This window comes from Andrena cerasifolii, chromosome 13 (genome assembly GCF_050908995.1).
Source record: "Andrena cerasifolii isolate SP2316 chromosome 13, iyAndCera1_principal, whole genome shotgun sequence".
Taxonomy (NCBI): domain Eukaryota; kingdom Metazoa; phylum Arthropoda; class Insecta; order Hymenoptera; family Andrenidae; genus Andrena; species Andrena cerasifolii.
In genome coordinates this window covers 7731089-7751950 of record NC_135130.1, presented here as the reverse complement: position 1 = coordinate 7751950, position 20862 = coordinate 7731089, and the positions used below count along the sequence as shown (strand labels likewise).

Sequence of the window (20862 nt, the reverse complement as noted above, 5' to 3'; positions counted from 1 at the left end):
CCACAATTCTACTTGTCAGAGCAAGAGGTGTCAACTATTTTCTCGAAATATCAGCATTCATTTATTTATCAGAGATAAATAGGAGACACCATTTTTCTGTAGACAAGTTGGCACAGGAAAATTAATTACAAGCAGCGGAAAGGAAGTAGAAGGCACACAGATTTATAAATGGAGGGATGAGGTTTTCGCGCTCGAGGGGTTGAATTTTTATTCGTCCGTAAAGTGCTGGTCTACGAAGGGTAAGAAATCGGTGCTTAAGGGATGGAAACTGGAAGGGCCATCCTCTAAATATCCCTGGGAACGAATTCCCCTTCGCGGTTGAATGTCGTCGATGCACGGTGATATCGAGGCTTCGCGGAATTGCAACTGCACTGCACGCCAGCTGCTGCATTAGATACATGCAGCTCGGAGCTGTGCTCGTAGTGGGGTTGCTGCAATGCGCAACGGCTACGCCAGGACCACGCCGTTTTGCCGTCTGTATTTAGGAATTTCATTAAACGTTTCCTGTAACGAATTACTCCGCCGAGGAGCAGCGAGGCAGGAGATTATTAAGACGACTCGCAGTGCGTACGAAACAAACAGGGGACGTTCCTTAGTGCGGGATTGGTTAAATTTATTGGCCGAGAGATGCTTGGGGGCGTCTCGAGAAATGAAAATCGGAGGCCCTTCTCTTTTGCGGAATAACGTTGAAAATAATTCGCCAAGTGGTTTGGAGATTCGTAAATTTTTTTCCTTTTAAATTCATAAGGGTCGAAGGAGAATTAGGTTCTGTCTAAAGGCGATAGGGGGTAGTTTGTAACTCGCAGCCAGTCGCAGTAACTATTTATGGATGAAGGGTCGAGGCTTCTTTTGTGTGGAAGTTCGTGTGGAAGTTAGAAGAGCGGAGCTTCCTTTTGTGGTAGAATGATGTAGAGGGTGGAGTACTCTGCGAATGTTAATAGAAGGATGGAGGCTGGAAATTTGCAAAGGATAGACAGAATTATAGCTTATGTAACAGTAGTGGAGAGAAATTGTAAGTGGAATATCTCTTTCTGAATCAAGGGTGAAATATGAACACAAAGAAGATCGACAGTGTAAAGGAATTTATTAAAAATTATTCTTCTATCTAATACCAATGCAAATATAAATAGAAATTCACTCTCACAGTTTAATAGTAATCAAATATTAACCTGTGCATTTTTCGAATTGACTATATTCAAACTCCCATTAAAAATTGCAAGAGTAAGCAATGGTGAAATTTAATTCTTGCAACATTTTATGTAAATTAATTAACAATTTTGAAATTCCCTCTCTTTCAGTCAGAGATGGGCAAACTATTTATTTAATTAAAATTTCGCATAACGAATAAAAGTGAAAAAGATTATTCGTCATTCGTTTGGTAATTTTTTTTAACCTTTGTTCGTTATTCGACATTTTATTTAAACAAAAATTCTGCCGATCTCTGCTCTCAGTTTCTCGAATTTCGTTCCCGCATGCTTCGAGTATCTTTCTAAAGAAAATTAAGGATCATACCTGTGGATCGAGGTCCACCAATGGGGAGACAGAAGCCGCACAGGTTCCTCAAAAAACAATCTTTATTTCGACTGATCCTCGTTAAATAAGTCATAACAAAACGAAACGGTGGACATTTAAATACAACCGTATATCCAGCTACAACATCGCTATACAATGACGATTTATACACTTACTATTTACAAGACATTCATTTCTTACCTCGCCTTACCGCGTACAATAGTCCTCGATTTTTATTGCGTAATACGCGTCGCCCGTTACGATTATTTATTGTTCCATCGTTATCGTTACGGTTATTACTATCGCGGCACGTGCCAGGCCCACGAAATCGCAAACGACGATGGGCGCGAGATCCGGCGATAATCGTCCTCGTCCCGCCGCGATTCTTCATTTTATATTTAACCTTGTTACGCGTTTTTTGATTGTCTATATTACGTACGACTCGCCTAACTTCCCCCTCGCTGGCACAGAACGCAGGATGCGCGAAGGCATTCGCACCTCGAGGGGCTGCAAACACACAGAGGTCGCGGTTCCCAAGATCGTTACCTAAAGTTCTCTCAGGCTTAAAATTACGAACGAACCGATGTTCATTTAAAAGAAGTCTCGCATAAATCCCCACGCTAGTCTTAATCCCTAACAATTATTTCTCCACTCTGTTCCCTCGCCTTTTGGGGTCTGCTGACTCGAAGAAGAAGTGGCACAACGCGATCGCTCGCTCACTATTAATTCGCTGCCTCGCATGCTCTGTTTCGCGGGTCACTCTTCATGCTCTGTTTCATAGATCACTCTTACTCGCAATCCCCACACGCGCGCATCACCCAACGGCGACCGCTGCAATTAATGCGCGATTGGGGAGCTCGATTGACGCACTGGAAATTATCCATTGGTTCAGCGACGAAGTAACAGAATCAAGTGTATTTAATTGAAAGGCTGGCGCGCCCCATTATTCGAGGACCTTTCCTTCCGTCCCGCGAACTTCTTCCTCACTCTATAGAGAACCGTCCATATCGGATTTAACGAGTTGCGTCGCGAACAAAAGGGTATTGTGCCTTCTTGTACAGTAGTTTCTTTACTGCAACGAATTCGTTTGGATATCGCTCACTCTTGGTCTCGTAAAATCCATCACTACTTGCAGGTGATCCCAGGGATTCTGACGAAACTGGGATATGACGTGGTCCGTGTGAAATTAGGGGGGGTTTAAGTCATCGTTTTCCTGGTTTCGAATTTGTTTAAAAGATACAGGACGTCGAAGTTCGCGATTCTTGTCTACTTTCACGAGAACTTTGACGTCTTATATTTCTTCTCGTAATTTAAATACCTACGTCGCTTCTCGGAAAGAATCTTTGCGCTTCGTTTCACTTGCCGTAGACTTTCCATAATCGCAAATAAGTCATCTAGCTTCTGGACTGCGGGAAGCTCGTCCGTGTCGCGAATCTCACTGCGATCCCCTGTGTTTGCAGCCTTTGAATGCTGTCGACGTCGCAAATCGAAGGAAACAGCCTCTGAGTACTAAATAAGGCGCGAAGAATACTTGAAGGCGGATCAACCTCGCCGTCCAGGCAAGCTTGACTCGCGAATTGAGCATCGTAAAAAAATGATATTGTTCGCTGGGTATGCCCAGATAATTCTAACCGCGACGTTGTGGTTTTATTAACGAAAGTCCAGGAAACCTTCGTTTTACAAACAGAATACAAGGCTCCTCTAGCGCGAACAATTGCAGTCGCGAATATCACAAATCATCCTTCCGCAGGCAACCACCTCTCGAATCGATTCACCAAATCATCCCCTATTTCTAGCTCGAGCCGTTAATTCCAGCGATTGGTTTGTTCGTCTGGCTCCAACTCGCAACGAGAGTGTCCGCGCTTCGCACCCTTAAGTCCTCCGGTTTTGTACAGACGCAAATTAGCCAGCAGACTCCGATTCGTCGCGATAAAATTCATTCACCTCAGCCCGCGGCACATTCACTCAGACGCTCCCCTAGGATCGCAGACTTCCGAACGCCATCGCTCCCCCCCCCCCCCGGACGCATCCCCTTTCGTATTATTGCGACACATTTAAAATACCTACGCTAAAAAGTATAATTAGTCTTCGAGATTCCCCCCGCCACGAAAGCGGGATCATTTTTACGGCGAGGCCGCTCCCGTGGCGGACAGTAGTGGTCTGTGATGCTCCCCTTAGCGTTACAAAGAAACGATTACGAACAACAACTTCGCGATGACTCGAGACACCTTATTTATTTATCACACACAATTATCGTATTATTGCTTGCCCCGTCGCGAGCGGGAAAAAGGTTCGAGAATCGATGACCTCGCGGAGGAAGAGGGCAACTCTATTCCGTCAAATTTAATCCCACCCCTTTTTACCAATTTCTCGCGATACCTCGTGTGCCGAATCTAAGAGCTTGAAATTATTTTTTGGAGGCTCGGTTTAGAAAGAATCGGGTCAAGTATGAATTTACCAGAATTTAAATTCAGCTTATTGCGCTTCACTATCAAGGCTTGAACCATGAGCGTACTCCCTGTGCGGGTGTCTCTCAGTCGCGTTTGATAACTACGCTGTTCGGACGCCCATAGGCGTTCCACGCCCGGTGGTGCACTCACTGACTACGCTAATCAGCGTCAATAGCAACGTAGCAACTAAAATGGGTAACTGAGTTGTTTATCAGTGGCCAGTTCGAACTTTAAAATCCGATTAATGCTACTGCACCGCGGCAGCTTCCAGCCACCCTGTCCCCTCTGCATCCCACGCGATCATCGCCCTCTCGCCCTTAATATACACCCTCGATACACCTAGAAAACCGGGATAGAAACGGTCGAGACTGCAGCGGAATTAATCCACGCCCCCATCGATCTGCTCTATCAAGACATCAATTCACGCGATACCGTTCGAATCGAGGCACACACTTTTTGCCACCTTCGTTCGTTACACTAGTTTAGGTTAGTCTGGTTCTAATTAGCCAAGACAATTATCCGTAGTGACTCGGGCAGTTGAGTCACGTGATCTCCACTCCAATCGCTTTTCTATTCGACGAACCTGTGCTCGATTTTTCTGCACGAACTTCTGTGTCGTTCGAATCTTTCCAAGGTCCTAGGTACCATTTTTGGGGCCGTTTCTCTATCCTGCCCCACGACAGACTGCTGGGGCAATCCTATTTTATGGGCTGAAAACATAGCAAAATTTAGGAATTTTTTTTTAAGAAACTAGCATTTTGATTCATCTGAAATTTGGACCATGCTTTTATGCATCCTAGAAGAAGTTGCAGTTTTTTTTATATTCGTTTTTAATAATAAATGTAGGAGTTATGCGTCACGCCGCGCAAAACTCGTCGTCCGCTGGTGTGCGTGATATTTACCTTCCAGGTAACCTGAAACAGAAAAATGAAACGGCGTTTTACTTTGTACATATGTAGCACCAATTTCATGAACCAGAATGCCGCTAAATTCTATACTTCTTTTGTTACGTAAGAAAATTGGCGCAAAATTGGATCGCAAAAATTAAAGGTTCTGACCTTTCAGTTTGAAAACTCTCCACAGTGCTCAATAAATTTTTTGGTTTTTTGCTGGTTCGTCAATTTCAAGCTACATATGTATAAAATAAAACGCCGCTTCATTTTTCTGTTTCAGGTTACCTGGTAGATAAATATCGTGCTCACCAACGGACGACGAGTTTTGCGCGGCGTGATAGTCGATCATGCATAACTACTATATTTGTGGTTACAATTTAATAAAAAAAAAACTGCAGCTTCCTCAAAGATGCATCAAAACATGGTCCAAATTTCAGATGAATCGGAACGCTGGTTTCTTAAAAAAAAAATCTCAAATTTTGTTATGTTTTCAGTCCAAAGAATAAGATTCCCCCCTTAAGGATGTATCGGACGTACAATATTAGACAAAAGTGTATGAAATTTGTAACACTTAATATCTAACGACAGTTGGAGTCTTATTTTTACTCCTAGGAAGGTATTTTTATACTTTAAAATTTTTTTCCAGCATTATTTGCTAAACTTTTGGCAGTGAAAATGCCCCGAATTCACAATCTTCTCAAGTTACAGTGGCGGACGAAATAAGGTTTACGACATGAGGTTTTTTGAGAAGCTGGAAGGATTAATTTGCTAAGCGACGTGTTTCGTAGTTTTGCAAAAAATGCAATTGGTCGGAATAGCAAACAAGAAAATGGAAAAGGTCGTTTTTTAAACTTTTTTTTGTGAGACTGTAATGAAAATTAAAAAAAAATGTAGATTGAAGTAAGTTGTATACATGCCTAAAATTTCATCAAAATCGGTTAACATTGCTCTGAGCTATAAACGCTTAAAGATCGCAGAATAAAGTCGAAAATCGCTGCTTTCGGGAATTTCGCAATTTTTTTGCTATTCCGACCAACTGCATTTTTTTTCAAAACGATGAAACACGTCACTTAGCAAACTAATCCTTCTAGCCTCTCAAAAAAACTCATGTCGTTTGGACCAATTCCAAAAAAGTCGTGCGATTTTAAAAGTTGTAAACTTTCTTTCGTCCACCACTGTATAAATTATTTCTTTAAAACGGTGTAGTGAAAACAATTGAAACTCGGCAGATGTTTTCATCTATCCATATGCTACATGTCCAAAAAAATTGAGAACACTGGTATTATTTATTCAACATTTTTTCAGCTGTTTTATCTGCCAAGACCGTCTCTTTCCATTAGAGTACGTGTAGAATCAGTGAAAATTAAAATCGTTGTAACTCAGCAACCGTTTAGTGAATTCGTTTAAACTTTTTCGAGCACATCAGGCAGATTAAAAAGAACAATCTCACAAATTTTCATCAATTTGGTACGAATTTGAAGACAGGCCCGGTACATCCTTAATTGGACTGTTCGCGGCGTCCGTTTTGGATTCGACTCTCACTCGCTGATCGATTAACGATCACGAAGGGTGCAGTATCGTTGCGGCGTGCGTTGCGGGGAATAACTGGCATGAATGTGCAGTTGCAAAGAGCTCGTAAAAGGACTCCGACATCGGTACGTTTACGAGCCCGGCCGGTGAACTTGCTCGCTCGATCTGCCAGCACGTGTCTGTGTAAACCGCGAAGCACCGATTGGGCTTCCATAAAGCATTTTATTTTCGCTGATCGAATTCTTCGGCTCCCTGTTTCCCAGTGTTTGGTTCGCCGATGCGGGGAGATCAACGACGTCGCTGCTTTCTCGTTTCTGTTGCAAAAAAGGCAAGCCCAGTGGGACGCGGGCTTAAGAATCCTTGCTTTCTGCGGGAGAAATTATTGCTTTTGGAGCTCGATAGCTTGGGAAGTAAATGATACGCGAAGGTCCGTAAGGTTCTTCGGAGGATTTTTAGGGAATTATTGATTAATCGGTGAGCTTCGCGGGACTGTTCCAAAAGGAGCCAGAGGCTGTTCGTTTTTAATCCAACGAATGAGAGGGTTTAAAATTGAACGGGGATTCATTGTCGAATTCAGAAAGGGACACTGTTGATCTGGAGGTTTTGAGTGTCTGCAGTTAGAATTTCTCGAAATATTAATCAGACGAAGAAGAACGTCGCCGGGTTTCCTTTATTAAAACGTATTTAAATTTTATTTACTGCGAATCGATACAAAAACTAAGGTGAATATAAAGTAATCGAAAGGTCTCCGTAATATGTATTCGTAACAATAGATTCTGTTCTCAGTGAAAGTGAAATGATAGCGCGACGTCACGCGTACACGTGTGCGTGCACAGTGATTACAGTTTTCATGGCAATGTGGTATTCAACTCTCCCTCCGAGTTTCTACTCTGAGAAGCTTTTTAACGAGGCTTAATCAACGCTCAAAGGGGAAACGAAACGGACGAAAAGAATAGTATAAGAATGAGGAGAGCAGTAAATGAAAAAGAGAGCAATAAACATTTGTGAGACGATATTTGTGAAATCTGTCGAGTCGAAAATCCCTTCAACGGCAGAAGTTACCACTTTCGTTTCCATCGCTCTCTTTAATTTCCCACAATTCTTCCAATTCTCAACACCTCTTGTTCGCCTCTAATGCTTCCCAGCAGTTGCCTACGAATTTCCAAGGAAAGATTATGAATCCCTCTAATTGTAAGTCCAGGTATATATATATATATATATGTATATATAAAAAACAAAGATTTACAACCTTCCAACATTCTCATGCAAATAAAAAGCTCATCCAGTTTTACATTTAAAAATCGTTCGCGTTCCGTCGACAGTAAGTGTACGAATAAATAAAGATGAACTAATAAAACCGAAAGCAGATATGTCTCGACAATAAAACATCATCACAATCTCCATTCACAATTCTCGTCCCACGCGCTGCCGCCTACCGCTTATTTATTCTACATTTAGTTACAATCTGATTGTTAATACGCAGGCTACAAATTGTGTACGAGCTAACGCCATGTTTTTTCTTTTTTTTTTTTGAACGTTCGATTATTGCACATGCGACTGCCTCGAGGAACGGACATATTTACACACTATTTACACGTATACGGTAAACTTTCAACACGCGACTTTTATCACAGAGAAACGGCGAACCGCGTTTCAAAATCGAAACAAAGGGGGATACCGATGAAGCTTCTTTCTTACTTCGGGGACTCGCTGAATAAATGATCGCGTTTAACCGCGAAAAATAAATTAAGGGGGAAACCGTGGATCGATGTTAATTACCTACTCGTACCATAACGAATTACAACGAAGGAGGAACGCCGGCTGGCTGATCCGAAGGATCCCTAACGAACCGACGCCGTTGCGCCAATTTTCCAGTTCTCATTATCCAAACTGAAGGATTGCACTTCGACTGACAACTGTTGCGCTCCCCTCGGCAAAATTTGATTTCGAGGGCCCTTTCGGTGACTCGAATTCTGACGTCGAGGGTTTGCCTCGGCTGGACTTGTAAAATGTGAAAGTTGATTGGATAGTCGAAGGCAGGCAGAAATCAGAGTCTGATAAATGGGGTTCTCGTTGCCATTGATTTTTCTGCGGGAGTGGAATTTAAACAGAGAGCCCGGAACTTCTGGTACCTGCGAATCAATACTCCCGCGGGAAGAACGCGGCACGGAAATTCGCGTTCTCTGGGAATTAGGACGTGCATCGCGTATTCTTTCATTCCCCGAGGTGTCCGTCGACCGATTTCCGTTGTTCACTAGGGGGGCCCTTATTTTCGACCTGCGATTTCGTTCGATGGCACCCCCTGATATGGTTTCACTTCACAAAAAAATATTCCCGTCAAAAAGATTATTGCGATCATCAATAGTTTGGATTTTTTAAAATTTCTCAAAAATGGTAGGGCCTGTCGAAATTTTCTTCAAATAACATTAAAAGAGCGTGCAATTTTCTACAATTACTGTATATACAGTTTTTTTCGTGCTTCCAACCATTTCTTAGATAATAGCGTTTGAATATAGAGAGATCGGCACTTCGCGCGTCTCAGCTGTACGGCGTGACGTATTGTCTATTCGCGCGAAGCGCCGACCTCTCTATATTCAAACGGTGTTATCTAAAAAACGGTTGGAAGCACGAAAAAAATTATATATACAGTATTTGTAGAAAATTGAACGCTCTTTTAATATTATTTGAAGAAAATTTCGATAGGGCTTACCATTTTTGAGAAATTCTCCAAATTCAAACCATTGATGAATTCTAAATTTTGAGTCCTGGTCGGCACCCTTTCCTATTGTCCGACTGCAATAATCTTTTTCAGGGAATATTTTTTTATGAAATGGAACCATATTAGGGTGTGAGAGCAAAGAAACACAACAGAAATTTCCTGCTAGAAATCGAGTAGGCTATCGAGGGATTCGTTAAGTATGTTTCAGTTGTTAGATAAACATACGAAAATTATTGAGCCCCGATGCGAAGCTACTTTATCTTCATTTCGACGTTAAATTCTGGAGCAATTGGCGAGTCTGCGGGACGTTGTTCCTTCGAAACAGAAGCTGTTCACCCGGTCCCAGCCGGGAGCGATGAAATACAAACGTGAGAGTCTTAAAAATGAATCGAACGAACGACCAGAGAGCAACGTTTACCATATTAAAGAACCATCTCCATTCCGACAGTGTTAACGGCAATTAGTTTCGCCATTCTCGATGGGAAGACTCTGTTCACCTGCGAACGCAAGAAAATGGAAGAGATCTGTGAGCGGGTTTCTCACTTGGAGTCTTAACGAAACATCGATTTCCCTACGGCAAAGCAAATCTACTGTTCGCAGCAGATCTTAGAAACCTTAACTGTAAAATAAATACTCCCCCGACAATAAATAGCGCTACTTAAATAATAACGATAACAATAACGACGACGAGTTCTACGCGGCTAGATATCTCCAAGTATCGTATCGCGGCTTAAACGACAGTTGAGCTTCGTTAAAAGATAAAAGACATTCAGTTCGATGAAGCGTCAGCGAAATAAAGGTCGAATTCGTGTCGCGTGTCTTAGAAATATTCTGTCGAACGATAAATAATATCAGTATGAACTTAACCTGTACCGACGACGACTGCGCCCTCTGCGCGGCCCCTTAGCGCCGCGACCGGCCGCGCGCGACCGCGAACAACAGAGCGTTCAGACTTTGATCGCGACTGGCCTTCGAGTCAAAGCGGCAAGGATCGTAGCTAGCCGCTGATGAACCACTTGGCGGTCCACTTCATCGCCGGAACCCGCCGCTTCGATCCTCGGACTGCCAGTCGAGGGCAAAAGAGTTCACGCTTGATCCTCGATCAACTCTGGCCAGCTAGCCTCTTCCGTTCTATTTGCTCTCCGGAGGAAAGGAAGGCTGAAGCGACGCCGAGTAGGGACTCGAGGGTCCTGAGCTAACGCACTTGGCCACCCAGCCGGATAAGGATTCCTCTAAGAACCGTCGGAGCACTGGACAGACGCGAAGGAGGTACCTTAACGAAACGGTCGACTCGAGAAGACACCTGTTGTCTTCCTCCACTGGCCTTCCCATTCCTCCCGGCTCGTCCTGGTCGACGGGAGGGCCCGTTTTGGGCCAGTCGATCGATCGAACTCAGCGCGAAGCCTCGCTTAAAAATACTATCTTTGGCAATGCGACGGTGACCTATAATGCGTTGTTTGCGCGTGTAACTGTCTGATCTGTGCAGCCTCGTGATCGTTAAGCGACGCCGCGCGATCCCATGTGTGCCCCTTGTGTTCCCTGGCCGCCTGCGGTCCCGACTTCTCGAGCTCGCGTCTGTACGTCTGAGGGGGCAGTGCTCTGCTCGTTGGTGCGGCAATACTGAACGCTTCTGGCTGGTTAGAGACTCGGGGGGGACATTCTGAGGGTTGGGAGTGGATCTCTGCATGGTACCGAGGCGCCTCTATCGTTGCAAGCTTCTGCCTATTGCGTTCCAAGCTGTCTAGCAGTCTTACCGACGAATGGAACTCCAATTCCTCCTGGTAGAAAGTTTTAGAACCTCGCGCTGAGAAATCCACTCCCGCGTCCCTGCTACCAGCCCGCAGAAGCCGGAGTATCCTCAGCCACCGAGTTCGCACCTCGGTTCACAATCTCGCTTTGCCGACCGACGAAACATTGAACGGTATATTTTCAATGGTCCCTGTCGATGACGCGCCACTTGGACGTCACCTATGAAAATGTGCCTATCGATATTCCCTCGGCCATGCGGGGTTCTTGATTCCCGACGGGGCCCGAAACGGGGCAGGTTCGAGCCTTCGCGTTTCGGTCCCCGGATGTTGGGCGAAGCCTGGTCGGGAGTCGGAACTGCACGGGGCCGTTTGAAATGTTAAAAACGCTGATGAGTCTCGTTTGCTTCTTTCTTTTTTTGGTAATTACGACTGTGTGAGCCTCTCGACGCGAAATTGTACGCGCGCCTTTCTTCTTGCGCGCGCGCGTGTGTGCGTGGATGACGACGGTTACGGGTTGTATTGGTGGGTGGTTCGTGTTATGCTTGTCTTTTTGAGGATGCTGTTTAACGTATAAAGTTGCTGTTGTCTCAGAGACTGCTACCGAACTCGCTCGATCTTCGTCGGTCGACGTGCTTGACGTACGTCTCCGAGTATATACTCTTAGTGCGGTCGTCGTACCTGCAAACAGAGGAAAAAAGAACGGAGAATGGCACAAGTTACGATAGGTTCGGCGGAGGTTATGGGCCCAGGGTTGGAAACTGGTCATTGCATGCTCCGTAACGCGGATAATCTGGAAGTAGTGATGGGCTCGAGGGACGCTCGAGTCGCCTTGTTCATTGATTTTGTCAAACTACTGGACGTCCGAAGTATTTCGAACGAGTGTGATTCTGTATTCCTCGTTGCTTCCATTTCTCTATTTTAAATCTGTTTGTAATAATATGTTTGATGTGTATAAACTATTCAATCAATTTCGAGTGTTCTATGCTAGCAACAGTAGTCTACAATTTAAGCACCTTTGGTGCTGTGATTAGGTCTTAGGGCTCAGACTGTTTCGTTTGTTTTTATTTATTTTATTTCACTTTATTTTATTTTATTGTTTTACATTTTATTTTATGTTTTTGTTATATTTACTTTATCTTTGTACTAATTTGCTCTGTACTTTGTATCTAAAGGGTTCTCCCGTTAATTTAATAATAATAATAATAATAATAAAAGAAATAATCACATGGTATGCTACTTATATTAAGGGTTCATTCTGCTTTGAACAGCCGAAAAGTTAAGCTGTTTTTAAAGATATTTTTCTCAGTAAATGCAACATATAATGAAATAATTCTTTTTGGTATTTATTAAGCTACTCTTATATTATATAAAAAAAAATTGAAAAGAATTTTTGCAATTTGTTTTAATTAGTTTTTTACAGTGTCAATATGGCACCTAAAAAAAGAGATATGTTCATGGCGTAGGTGATTTCCCGGCTCAGGCTTATCCGAAACAAAAAATTCCGAAAGATTCTTAATCTGTATGAGTGTCGCTATAGCCCCTAGCTCAATTAACAATTTTTGTTGAAAAGTAACAAAATGGCACCGGTTTGAAAAAAAATTTCACAAAACACCCACAACGGGGTATTTCTTGATAAAAATTGTTAATTGATCTAGGGGTTACAGCGACATTCATACAGATTAAGAATGTTTCAGAATTTTTTGTTTCGGATAAGCCTGAGCCGAGAAATCACCTACGCCATGAACATACCTCTTTTTTTAGGTGCCATTTTGACACTGTAAAAAACTAATTAAAACAAATTGCAAAAATTCTTCTTAACTTTGTTTTCTATAATATAAGAGTAGCTTAATAAATACCAAAAAGATTTATTTCATTATACGTTGTATTTACTCGGGAAAAAAACTTTACAAATATCTTCATTTTTCGGCCGATCTAAGTAGAACGACCCCTTAATTGGAACATATTTTATTATTTGGACCGAAGGGGAGCTAAGGTCCACTGAAAAATAACATTTCAGAGGAACTTTGATGCCTAATAGGTCAAAGTATGCATTATAATTTTCAATCATTTACTATTTAGTAATTCTCTAATTAAAGCAATAACGCTACTAATGAAATTGTTTTCGAAACACAAGCTGCATACCGAAACCCTAGAAATATTTGCAAGATCAAATTCTCCATTTGCCAAACCCTCATTACATTATAATAACAACCCCGCCTATTAATCATTTAATTACTCGTAATATAATTGGTGATATAATAAAGACATTATCAAATCTGCTGTTCTCATTGACTCTGCCATCAGCAAAGCAAATACCCACAGACCCTTGTAACCACATGTTTGTCGTGGAAGCAGAACCTGATGCCGAGCGCTGAAAACGTTACAGATCCGCGGGAATTCGGAAATCAGACGAAATTCATAACACAGACGGCACGTCGCTTCACAATCCCCTTTTCACATGCAAATTTCCGCAGTAATACGTTCAGGTTACGAATTTCCTCGTGGCGCCACCGAGGCAATTCATTCCCACCGTGGCTGCTTTACGACCAAAGTTGAACACTCTTTTACAAAAAAAAAAAAAAAAAAAAAAAAAACAAGACAGAAAGAGAAGCATCGCGTATTTTCCCATTATCAACCTTTTGTCCCTCGTTTCACTCGCTGAAACTCATATCTCAATTTCAGGGAGATCGAGATTAACAACCGAGTTATTGCAATACCCTTCCCTCCACGCATGTGTACCTGGCGCGATGATACCTGAATATTTCTCCACCCTTTTTACTATCGATAAAAACGTTTTCATTAAAGGAAACTGGGAATTAAACATTGAGCTCTGGGGGTGGCTATCAGGGGAGGGGGGGCGCGATTCCCGCGGGGAAATAGGCGGTCGTGAAGTTTCACGAGGAACACCGCCACGTGTAGGTACCTAATAATCGAAGTTACGAAGGCTAGCAACTTGTTCGCGTTAAAAGAAGCCACGATCGAAGGGGAAGTAAGTAGACGAGGGTAACACAGGTGAAGTAAGTTTCGAAAGAAATCATTATTGCGAGCTTCGGCAAAGATTCTCGAGGAAAGTCGGGGAAATCTGCGAGCTCGCCGAGTCCTGGTTTCATTTAAAAATCATTGGAATATCAAAGATAAAAGGAACCTCTCAGGGTTTTGGAAAACTTCCCTTCTTTTCCTGTGTAGGCAGGACATTGTCTTACTTTAGTCCGAAAAAAAGTTGTTAAAACTCCGGAGAGTACTGAAGCTCTTGAATATTTTAATAATCTTTGAAGTTTCTCTTGAACATTTTAAAAAGTTTAAAAAAAAAAAGAAGCTTTCCAGGGATTCCAGATTCTTTCAGATTTTAAATAATACTCTGGGCTATTTGATTGAATCTTTCGAAAAGTTCCCGGGCAGAAATTGGAATGTCCTCTTCCACTCCACTGGGAGAGAGCAACGAGAACAGGAAATGTTTACGCGTTTCCTGAATTATGCTTGTATTGTTCTCCACTCGTCCCAGTTTTTCCAGCGGAATTAAAAGTAATGTCCCTCCCTTCCTGCCCCTCTCCCCGCTTCTAATCGCCCGTTTTATGGCGTTTTCTTGCGCCGTGGATTCAACCGGGGTTGAAAGTTCCAGACCGTGTGCTCGGGGATGCGCGTGATTTCGATCGGTCGTTAAAAAAGTATTTACGATGATACTTTTATCCATTTTGACTATCACGATGACAGAATAAATAGTGTACGGAGTGTCTCAAAAGGGACGACCTAAATATACAGCTTGGGAACTTTCGAAACTTTACAGAAGCCTCTTCTTTTTGTTATCACTTGTTTAAGGGGGTAGTTTACCCTCGATAGCCCTAAAAAAGCCCTTTTTTCAAACGCAAATTGTAAAGTGATAAATAACAGTAGGGAGAGCGTCTTTTTTTAGTTTTAATCGTTATTCTATGAGCTTTAACACCAAAGAAGAAAAGTCTAAATATCTCTATGCACATAAAAGTTGTGAGTAAAAACGTCAAGGCGTGTACCCGGTGCACCGTTTGATGGTGAACATAAAATCTCGAAAACCGCTCCAACGATTTGGATGAAAATTTAATGAGAGATGCAGAGAACCATTCCCTGCGATCTGTCGCGAGCAGATTTTCGAAAAAAAAATAATACAATTTTTATATTGAAAAATACGATTTTATCGATTTCTTGTATGAAAAATATTTTTTATCTTTTTTTAAATAATATATCTCGAAAATCTGCTCCCGACAGATCGTAGGGATTGGTTTTCTGCATCTCTCATTAAATTTTCATCCAAATCGTTGGAGCGGTTTTCGAGATTTTATGTTCACCATCAAACGGTGCACCGCGTACACGCCTTGACGTTTTTACTCACAACTTTTATGCACATAGAGATATTTACACTTTTCTTTTTTTGTGTTAAAGCTCATAGAATAGCGATTAAAACTAAAAAAAGACGATCTCTCTACTGTTATTTATCACTTTACAATTTGCGTTTGAAAAAAGGCCTTTTTCGGGCTATCGAGGGTAAACTACCCCCTTAATCAATTCTAAAAGATCCTTCGTCGCGTCCAAACTTTTTAATATACCAAACTGCATATATCGCGCCGTAACATTTGCCCTTTCGTTCCACGACGTCTTTAATCACTGCTCCCCGTTAATTGCCCTTTGTTGCGCCGCGTGGAATGTGTAACACGCAATATCACGGCGAGGAATAAAATCACACGCGAGATGTGACCGTTATCAAAGAGGAAGGCGACGCCTGTATCGGAACTCGTTAATTTAATCGCGCGTGGACGCGGCAGTCGTTTCCCAATATTACTTTTCGCTGGCGAGAGCTCCAAGTCGCGCAGCGTGTTGACAATTTTATTAAGGCTACTGGTGGACGAATAAAAATCTCCGCTATCGATAACTTTCGGCGCGCTGTCGCGTCTACGCGGCTGAATTTTTAAAGGCGAATTTGGTGATTAAAACGGGTGTAGTTAAGAGAAAAGTTTCGGTGGTAGGTTCTCCAAAAATTCTTAAGGGATGACGATGATCTTAACAGTGCCAACTATTTCATGCTGAAAAGCAGACTGGTTTGGTAATATAATTAAAGTTATATAAATTGGAGGTTTAATATTAATTGATTGCACGCTGTATAATGATACAGTAATTTTTTTTTTTTGATGGTGTGACTTAAAAGAGTATTCGTTTATTGGGGAAGAAACTAGATAATTGAGACAGTTCTACTACAGGGATTTCGATGGAATTGGAAAGTGAATTAGTTCACGTGAAATTGAAGGGTGTTTAAGTCATCGTATTGCTGGTTTTGAATTTGTTTAAAATTTACAGGGCACCGAAGTTTGCAATTTTTGCCGCTTTGCGACGTCCCCTATTTTTCATACAAATTTGAAAACAGAAAAATGATGGAACCGCCCTTAATTTCACATAGACTGTATTTTATTTCAATGTCACCAGAGTATGTATCCATGTAACTTTGAAATTAAGTCTCCTACACGTGTATACGTAGGAACAATTGTTTAAATAACATTGATACGCCTGTATAAAGGAATGGAAGAAATCTTACTTAGCACGCTTGCACCATTGACCTACTTTGTAGGCCTTTTTAAAATATGCTACTTGCGCAATTGTTCGCGTTTTTATCACTACTTCCATTTTATCACTACTCGGACAGAAAGTTGCGTTCTAATTCTTCCTTCGCTCATTCGGAAAGACAAACTGCAAGCTAATGCAAATGATACATACTGCAAAGCAAGAGGTCTGGGTTATAGAACAGGAACTGGAGTGCTAGCGAAATGACTCTAAGTGCTTTTTATAAATCTTTCAGTCAAACATGGACTGCAGGTCTAAATAAAATCGACATGGGATGCAACCTGTGTGAAGGGAGTCTCACTGAGCGCTCCTCCAACTCTGAATACTTATGCAGACACGTACATAAATTCGTAAATGTAGATAAATTCAAGTGAACTAAATCAACAGTTTCGTTCGTCATCAAACGATTTCGAATATCAGCTACCGTCCAAAAGAAAACTTTAAGTTCAGTGTAATTAATATCGAATAAAAAACGACAGCCTCAACGGAGAAACAACTTCGTTCCTTCAGGATATTTCCAGTCCTTGCCACCCCGCCACATGAAATTCGTGGAAATAAAGTATTTAAATTTCTTTGCCAAGATGAACGCGAATTTTGCGAATTTTAAACCTACAGTGCGGACGTGGGGGTCGAAGTGAACAGTTCTCATGATATTGAAAAAGATTCAGATAAAGATGACTTGTAGTGTTAAAGAGATATTGTGTAAAATTTCATTTTGTTATTAAGGGATCTCCCTACCATGACGGACGAAAAACGATGCGAACTTTGGGAATTTTTTAAAACAAAACCATTGAATATATTTACTTCCAGCTCTGTGGATTTATTTGCCAATCTTTAGAGAATATGAAAAAAGAAATTGCATGCAAAAATAGTGTTTATATCCGGAGTTATAGTGCTTCGAATAGAGCGCTTTGCAAAAATGACATGCGCATGGTTAGCGTAAAATCAGCCGTTGTAGTTGTCTGGAATAGAAAATTTAAAATTTTGTGTAATCTCTATGAGTGCTGCTATCGTCTGAACTAGATTAAATGAGAAATACTGAAAAGTTAAAAAAAAATGGCAGCGTCTAAAACTGACATGGATTTCTGCAAAAAATTCGCTGTTTCTTTAAGTCGCAGAACTCTAATTTTACGCAGAAACCGACTTAGTTTTAGTAACAACGAGAATGGGACACCTGCTGAAGATATATACCAAGTTTGAAGTAAATCGGGTGATTGGTTTTTGAGATATCATGCTAACCAATTCGAAAAACCTCGTTTTAAGAAAAACCAGTTTAAAGTTTTAGGTACCATCTTTTTTAATTAATTTTTTTTTTCAAAACGTTACCTACATATGTACAAATACAGGCACAAAGTTTTCAATTAATATAATTTGAGGATTTCTCTTAAAAAAAATCCCAAATATCGCGTTTCTTTTCAGGCCGTCAAAGTAGGGAGACGCCTTAAACATTTTTGTTAATAAAGCTTGAGCGTAATAGATTACGTACAGTGTGAAATTTTTCTCCCAAAAAATCCCTATATTTCTAGATTTGAAGATACGGTTCTGTGAGGTCCAACGCCTGCAATACTGTAATTTTAATTTTCGCGAGCACTGCAGAGTTAATCTCTCCCGATTAAAATGCATAAATTACCCGAACTTTTATCTCCCTAAACTCCTGCAAAGCTGCAGCCTACACGTCGCACCGATCTCGCGCAAGTATTCACAGTTGACGCGTCGCCGAATTCACCTTGCGCCAGGAGTCGAGGAATCAGAAAGCGGGTCTGCGTTCCGCGGGAAAGGCAAGGGACGCCCCGGGGGAGTAAAGTTTCGAGGGGGGCGCATTTTGCGGGGGCGACGAAGGGTGAGACGAAGGGAAAGCGATAGAATGTAGTGCGTACCTCGACGTGTCAGACCAGATCGTACCTTAGGGACGGCCGACGGAAATCGAGCGCCTCGAGGTCGGACGGCTCTCGTCTGCAGAGCGAGCAGAAGGCGCACTGCAGCGTGTTCTTGAAGGCTTCTCGGAAGTCGCGATTGAAGTACGCGTAGATCAGCGGGTTCAGCGCCGAGTTCGTGTACCCAATCCAGAATAGGAGCGCGATCACGATGTCGGGGCACGGGCATGAATCGCCGCAGAGGGTCGTGGTGACGTACCTGGGGGGGAGAAAGTTCGCTTTAAGTTCCCACTTGGCTGGGGCCTGCTGGCAGGCGAAGCTTGGAGGCTTCGATGGGGAGGTTCGACAGAAGAATGTCTAACTCGGAGGGTTCGTTTAGGCGGGGGTGTTGGTAATTTTCGTTAGACGTGAATCCGGGGGAAGTTTCAGGGGAGGGGTGGTTTTTTTTTAAGTGGATCCAATGGTACGTCGAGGAAGAGACGAGGTGAAGAGACAAGGAATTTAGTTAAGGAGACAGGGTGTCGTTTCGACTTGCTGCAATTCGAACGGATATCTGCCTGAGTGGTGGCAAATCCTGGGACGTTGGATGCAAGGATGTTCAGTAGTTAAGTGAAAGTATTTTGTATTTGGAAGTGTTACTTGGATCGAGGGGTTTCGCGCGTTCTCGGCGCCTAATAATTGATCAACATTGGGATTTTTTTCCTCGAGAGTTGTGAAGTAAATCGAAAATTTTATAACTGTATCTTGTTCTTGGGACCTTTATTTATATAAAAAAAATTTATTCGATACAATTTTGTCGTATATTGAATTTTTAAAGAATAAAAGATTTATATCATTTTGAAGAAAGTAGTCGATTTTGCGTATACAATTTCGATCTTTAAATGGTAAAAGAAATATTAAAAAATTTTAAAAATGGCCCGATGGCCCTTAGAGAATGTCATTCTGCATAGATTAACGCAAAGTTCATGGGAAAAGGTGGTAAATTGTGGAAGTTATGTCGCTGATAAGGAGGCCCCCTGCTTGGTGCAGAGGTTGCTGCAACCGCAGAAAACGAACGGCATTATAACACAAAAGTGTGTCAAATAATTTTTTTTATATGGATAAAGGTCCCAAGAACAAGATACAATTATAAAAGTTTCTATTCATTTCACACCTCTAGAGAAAAAAAATCCCAAATGTGATCAATTATTAGGCGCGAAGAACGTAACCCCTTAAGTGATTGCGATTTTAATTTGGTCTTGCATTGGGAGAAAAGATATTTGCCAGCTGGATTGGAAGGAGGAGCTTCGTGTAGGGTGTTACAAATTGGTTGCAGGGATGTCCATTAGTTAGATAAATTTATTTGGCCTGAATGAACGAGAGAAACTGTATTATAGTTCATTGCATTGAGGAAGGAAAGTTCGCCCATATCCTCGTGGCAGGTTAAGGAGTGCAGGTTTTTGGGAGCTAGGTGTAAGGATGGCGGCAAGTTCCGCGGAGGAGTTTACTATTTGAAGGTCTTATATGAATTCAGTGAATGAGATAAGGTGTAATTTTGGCAAGCTTACGTTGATTTGGAATACTGACACACATCTTCATCCTGGATGGTATATCATGAGGAAGTGTCTGATGCAAAAGGATCTTCGTGAACTGGATATCAGACTGTCAGTTAGTCTAATAAACGGATTTATTGCTTCGAAGTTTCACTTGGACCGTACGGACGGAGTAAGAAACAAACTGGAAGACGTATTTTCAAAGGGAGCTAACATTAATTAAGGACTTGGACAGAATTAACTGACGGATACCCTCGCATCCCTTCATCCATTCCCGTCCCTCCAAACAAGAAACCGTGAAAGTGGGTATTTTAATACGTTTCTCACTTGAAGAATTCTCATTTAGCCACCATTCCCAGAACAATCTGATTTTTAAGAACTACCGAGAGTAAAATATTACAAAGTTCTATTAGAAAGACAGAAACAAACATCGGATCACTGGACGCTTCAAACTGACCCTACCAAAAAGATGAGATGCTACCCAGTTTGTTCAGGAAGTGTCACAGGTCGATTAGCCAATAATTTAACACAGACATCTTGAAAGCCAGTGACATTTTTCACTTCAAACTACTGGAGGGCAGATTTCGACTTCGAAAGCTATCGCTGCGATGAGAGGTTTCCTTTGTAAATCCCGACACCCCGGTTCAGCAGAGAGAAATTCAGCAAGAAAACTCTTAAACTGGACAGATGAACGCGAGCACTGTAAATTCTTCGAAACCTCCCATAAACACCCCAACGAGGACGAGCACTGTTTCGCACAGCCAGTTACGCTGGCGTATTTACTTAATCGCGTTTTAGACTAACTCGAACAATTGAATCCATTAAAGCGGCGATGCACATGTGTGTCACAGTATTTCGCAATTTCCACGTGACACCGGACGAGCGAGCGGCTGAGCGAAAATCTACGATCCGGAGAGGCGTAGTGCCTACTTCCCTACACGATCGCGGACCTCTGTGAAAATACGTGGAGGGGGTGGGGGGGGCGGATGTTATCAGCGATATCCTACGCGAGGGGACTGGA

At 42.1% G+C, this 20862-nt stretch overlaps 1 protein-coding gene across 4 annotated transcripts in view; it reads right to left on the bottom strand.

The window, feature by feature from the left end:
- Positions 1-1556: 1556 nt before the first annotated feature.
- Positions 1557-20862, bottom strand: part of LOC143375949 (octopamine receptor beta-2R) — a 93846-nt gene continuing 74540 nt past the window's right edge. For 2 of the 4 annotated variants that reach the window (XM_076825652.1, XM_076825653.1), the window contains 2 exons: positions 18338-18568; positions 1557-11530 (listed from right to left, as the gene is read on the bottom strand). In XM_076825652.1, coding sequence (XP_076681767.1) covers positions 11440-11530; positions 18338-18568 — 322 coding nt within the window. In that variant the 3' untranslated portion in view covers positions 1557-11439. Of the gene's footprint in view, positions 11531-18312; positions 18569-20862 lie in introns of all 4 variants that reach the window. The other 2 variants (XM_076825654.1, XM_076825655.1) reach the window with 2 other exon arrangements.